This window comes from Palaemon carinicauda, chromosome 4 (assembly GCF_036898095.1).
Source record: "Palaemon carinicauda isolate YSFRI2023 chromosome 4, ASM3689809v2, whole genome shotgun sequence".
Taxonomy (NCBI): Eukaryota; Metazoa; Arthropoda; class Malacostraca; order Decapoda; family Palaemonidae; genus Palaemon; species Palaemon carinicauda.
Window position 1 is genome coordinate 198422777 of NC_090728.1, and position 5000 is coordinate 198427776.

The 5000-nt window shown below is 30.7% G+C and overlaps 1 protein-coding gene across 1 annotated transcript in view; it reads left to right on the forward strand.

Annotated features, from left to right (window-relative positions):
* Positions 1-5000, forward strand: part of LOC137639835 (neural-cadherin-like) — a 50531-nt gene that overhangs the window by 37856 nt on the left and 7675 nt on the right. The window contains exon 12 of the mRNA XM_068372075.1: positions 3529-3668. Coding sequence (XP_068228176.1) covers positions 3529-3668 — 140 coding nt within the window. The remainder of the gene's footprint in view (positions 1-3528; positions 3669-5000) is intronic.

The window sequence follows — 5000 nt, forward strand, 5'->3', positions numbered from 1 at the left end:
TATGCATAGTAAAACTCTTTTTTAAGCTTGGATGCTAATGACCTTGAGTCTAAGAGTCCCCGGTCAATCTGGGTGTGTGTGTGTGTGTATGTGCCATCTTTATGTCGGTTCAACCTAAGTCAATTCCGACTCAACATCGCTCTTCTTAAATGTTAAATACAGAATGATAATCCAACTTGCGTCGTTTTATCCCACGTTACGTTGATGTCTACGTCATAGAATAACATAAAATAACAATCAAGCATTTTGCCGAGTTATTATCCTTTCCACCGTCACCTACTTAGTTTTCTTCTTTATTCTAGGTCTTTCATTCTCTTTTAATTTTTCCCGCATTCCATTTATATATATATATATATATATATATATATATATATATATATATATATATATATATATATATATATATATATATATATGTGTGTGTGTGTGTATATATATAAATAAATATATATATATATATATATATATATATATATATATATATATATATATATATATATATATATATATATATATGTGTGTGTGTGTGTGTGTGTGTGTGTGTGTGTGTGTGTACACACACACACACACATATATATATATATATATATATATATATATATATATATATATATATATATACATGTATATATATAAATATATATTCTTTAATTCCTTCTTCCTTAAAACATGTTTCCTATTATATATACCCTGCTTTACAGTACTGAGCTCCACGTTGAAGCTTATTAATGTAAATATGTGTTTCATAAGATAATAGCATGTTGTAAGTACTATTTATTATCAAGAACATGTTTAAAGTCACTTTATAGAGTAAGAAAAAAAAACTCAACTTAAGGCATTACTAGTGAAATCAACGATGTAGGGTATTAGTGTATACTGTATAATGTTTGAATGTATTTATGTTCAGACATTTATTATTATTATTATTATTATTATTATTATTATTATTATTATTATTATTATTATTATTATTATTGTTATTTTTGCTATAAGCCTATCTGTATCTTTAGTTGGATGAGCAGCTTCCTATTAGCCATGGAACCCTGATTTTGAAAGCAATCCTTTATAGCAAATTCTCTTAGAAACGGGGGAATAAAAAGAAAACAAGAAATACCTAAATCATAGCAATAGGGATGTGGGGAGACTGTATTATCATTATGATTATTACTACATTAGCTACAACTCTAGCTGGAAAAGAAGGATTCTACAAGCCCTAGGGCTCCAACAGAGAAAGCAGACCAGTGAAGAAAGGAGATAAGGAAATAAATTGCCTATATATGAAATAAAAGAATAAAAAAGAGGATTTTTTAAGGAACAGTAAAATGTTAAACTAGATATGTAATGTATTAAATATGAAGAGAGGCTTATGACAATCTATTGATCACAGAAACATTGGCTGCAAGATTGATTTTCTTAAGTTCCAGAGAAAGAAGTTTGATGGTCACGGTTTTTAGAATAAAAATGAGAATAAGGATGAGACAAACTATCGATAAGCCACTTGACATTCCTACACTTTTATTAAGCTCTCTCAGCCCACTTCTTTTCATAAAGCTGAGGAAAAAGAATTTGACAGTTAATGATCTTTTCATACCTTCAAGCAAGATAATTCTATCCATAAAAGTGGAAGGCCGTGACACAGGTGCACTTTCCAAGAGGAGAACAAATGGATTTGATTTCTGAATATCCATTCATAAAAGACACTTTGGGGTTGCTGTGACCTATTGTTAACGTCTTTGTCTGGTGATCGCTAGACAGGTGGTCGAGGCACTCTCAAACTTGTTACTTCCATTATAGTTGGCAACCTCACCATCCTTGTGAGCTAAAGATGGGGGTTTCGGGGGAGCCTATAGGTCTACTTCTGAGTCATCAGCACCTATTGCCTGGCCATCCATGGTCCTAGCTTGAATGGAAATGGGGGTTGAGGGTTGATCATATGTATATATGGTCAGTCTCTAGGGCATTGTCCTGCTTGCTAGAGCAAAGTCACTGTCCCTTACTTCTGCCATTCTGGACCGGCCTTTAAATCACAGCTGAAAAGTCTCTTCTATCCAAACCGTGTGGAAAAAAATATTGACCGACCAGTTACTTTATCTATCCAATGAAGTAAAAGGGTCAATGTTATATGTGAAGAAAGAGGAGATTTGTAAAACCTATTCACTGTATTGTAGGTAAAAGAAAGCCGTAACTAGAATATTTTACCTTACAATGATATGGGAAAAAATATAATTCAAGTACCATGAGCTCATACATATTAGTGGCCTAATTTATTTCTTTAAGGCAGTGTTAACTTATATTCTTTAAAATAAGGATTGCATGTATCAAGCGTTACCATACAGTACATAAACAATTATCATTGTGATTAAGAATTACTTTTTTTATTTACATGTATCGTTCATTAACGCCATATGATATACTGTAGCTTCGGTTAATAAAACGAAAAGGATTTAACGCCTGCTTCCTATAACTTTACTATTGACGATCTTACACTGCACACAGCAGTAAATAAAGTCATTTATTGATACTCTAATAAAAAGGTAAATTTACTGGAATTTTTCTCAATGGTAATTGATACCGTATTCTTCAAGCACACAATAAATTGCCTCATAAATTATATGAAAAATTGGAACCAAGGATTATGGAAATTAAGTCTTTTCTGTCATTTAATCTAATTTATTCAATTCTTAGTGACTGGGTAAATCCAATGCATTCAATAGGGACAGTATTCATGCATTCATAGCTATTTTATTGGAGCTTCATGATATAAATAAATTACCTTCAACGTTTAGCACCAAACATTTTATATCCATTTATATATAACAAAAATCAGTAGGATGATATCAAAAGATTTATATTGGAAAATGAGTTAAGAAATGGATAGATCATTTATAAAATAGAGTAAGAGTGTATAGAAGTGTTGTTTGCATAAAATATATGACCGAAGAGTTCCATTACCTGAAGTAAAGAGCCGAACTTTTAAAGCTGAAGATAAATATAATCAGGTAATCATTAAAGTGGATAAGATATCAACTCAGGTATACTTTTTGGATTTACTGAAAGAGATGAGCCTTAACAATGACACACATGTCCATACTTTAAACTGAGATGGCATAAAGAATTGATAGATCCAACACTACCTTAACTTTCAATAAAAGCCTGGTTTAAGGTTCTCTCTTCAGTTTAGCTTTTAACATATTAGTTTGTGATGAGTAGCCGAATATTTTTATTTATAAATTATACATTTTATGGAGACTAATCTGAAACGTGGGTAATACTGTAGGCCTACTTCTATATCCACGAATATCTAAACCACTATACGTCGAATCATATCCTCTTCCAGATTAAGAAATAACCTGATGCAGGATAACTAGTAACACTATACAATATATATTTTTTTTTCAAATAGCGCCTATGGAAGTTTTTTGAATTAAAATTATTATTTATATCAATATTATTAGAATTATTGTTTTTACTAAAAATTATAAAATCATTATTATTATTATTAGAATAATTAAAACTACTAATTTACAGGTAGTGGACACGAACGCTACATCCTTAGTCACACCCCGTCTAACCAGAGCATCTCGCTGCCACTCTCATGAGCCTGAGACATGCACTCCGGCGTCTTGTCTTAACGGTGGCAGGTGTATCAAGACACAAAATGGTAACAGGTAAATATTCTATTTTTTCTATATAATAGTTTAGCATTTGACGTTTTAATTCAGTATTGTAAAAAAGGCATACACTTGTGTGTACTCTTTATAACCTAGTAATTGATTTGTCAATTTTTCTTACAGACATTTCAAGACATAGCATTTTTTTTTTCAACATAACTTGATACGTTTCCTACTTAGTCTTCTAAAATTCTCGTCTCCCATATTGTCATCAAACGTCACATTTAGTCCCAGATTCTTATATAAATCAACCACTTCTGCTATTCAACCTTCTTCAACGAAAATGCTTGCTTCATTTTACTGTTTTCAGTTTATCTTCATTACTTTATTGTTACTGTTTTTTTTCTCCCAGCGTTCCCTTCTGGCAATCATTTGAATTTTTTTTAATAGTATTTGTAATTTCGCGTTACTGTCCCAAATAAGCATTGTATATACTGGAAATATTAACAATCCAACATATCAATCATTTACAACTAATTTTTCCATCCTACTGATTCGTAACTACACCCACTGCCATGTTCTTAATTTCCCGCATCGCTTGATCTATACTAATGATGAACAATCCCAGAGATATAACACATCCTTATATCAGACATAGTTTGACTCAAAATCAGTAACTTTGCTTTCTACTAACCATAACATGTACACTTCCTTTACCAGATATTTGCTTGTAAAACATAGAAACATTTAAAGTTCCCCCTTTGTTCCATCTTACTAGGACACTGGTGCAGATATGTATACTACTACGCATTTATCAGTACATGCCTAATGTCATTTCATATTGTAGTAGCATTATATGTAATTATATCTGTACTTTGATTGTATCTCTATTTAATATTATGTAATTTGGACTAGATTTTGTGCAGAATTGATTTAAACTTCTCATCCTTGTCTCTCGTTATTTATTAATATTTCTAAATGCCAAATACACGAATAATCTTTAAAATTCTTTATAATATTTATTGGTGTATTCTGAAAGAAAAGGTCTCAGAGCCTGTTACTTTTTTTTTTTTTTTTTTTTTTTTTGGTAGGAGTTATTGTACAAATTAAAATTCAAATCATAAATCTTTCTCTAACACTCCAATTCAAAATGCATGAGCTGATTGTTACAATTTGCCCTAAATTTTTGAAAAGAAAGGTAGGTGGTATATTACAGAAACTATTAATCATATGAAAATATAATGACGAATAATAGTAAAACACAATTACTAGCAACTCCACAGAGTTTAGAGTTACTTTAATAGTTTAGTACTTATTTTCTTTAACAGTGCTCTGGTTATTTTTTCTCTAAGAACATGTATGCAAGACTATTTTACCAAAATCGAAAAT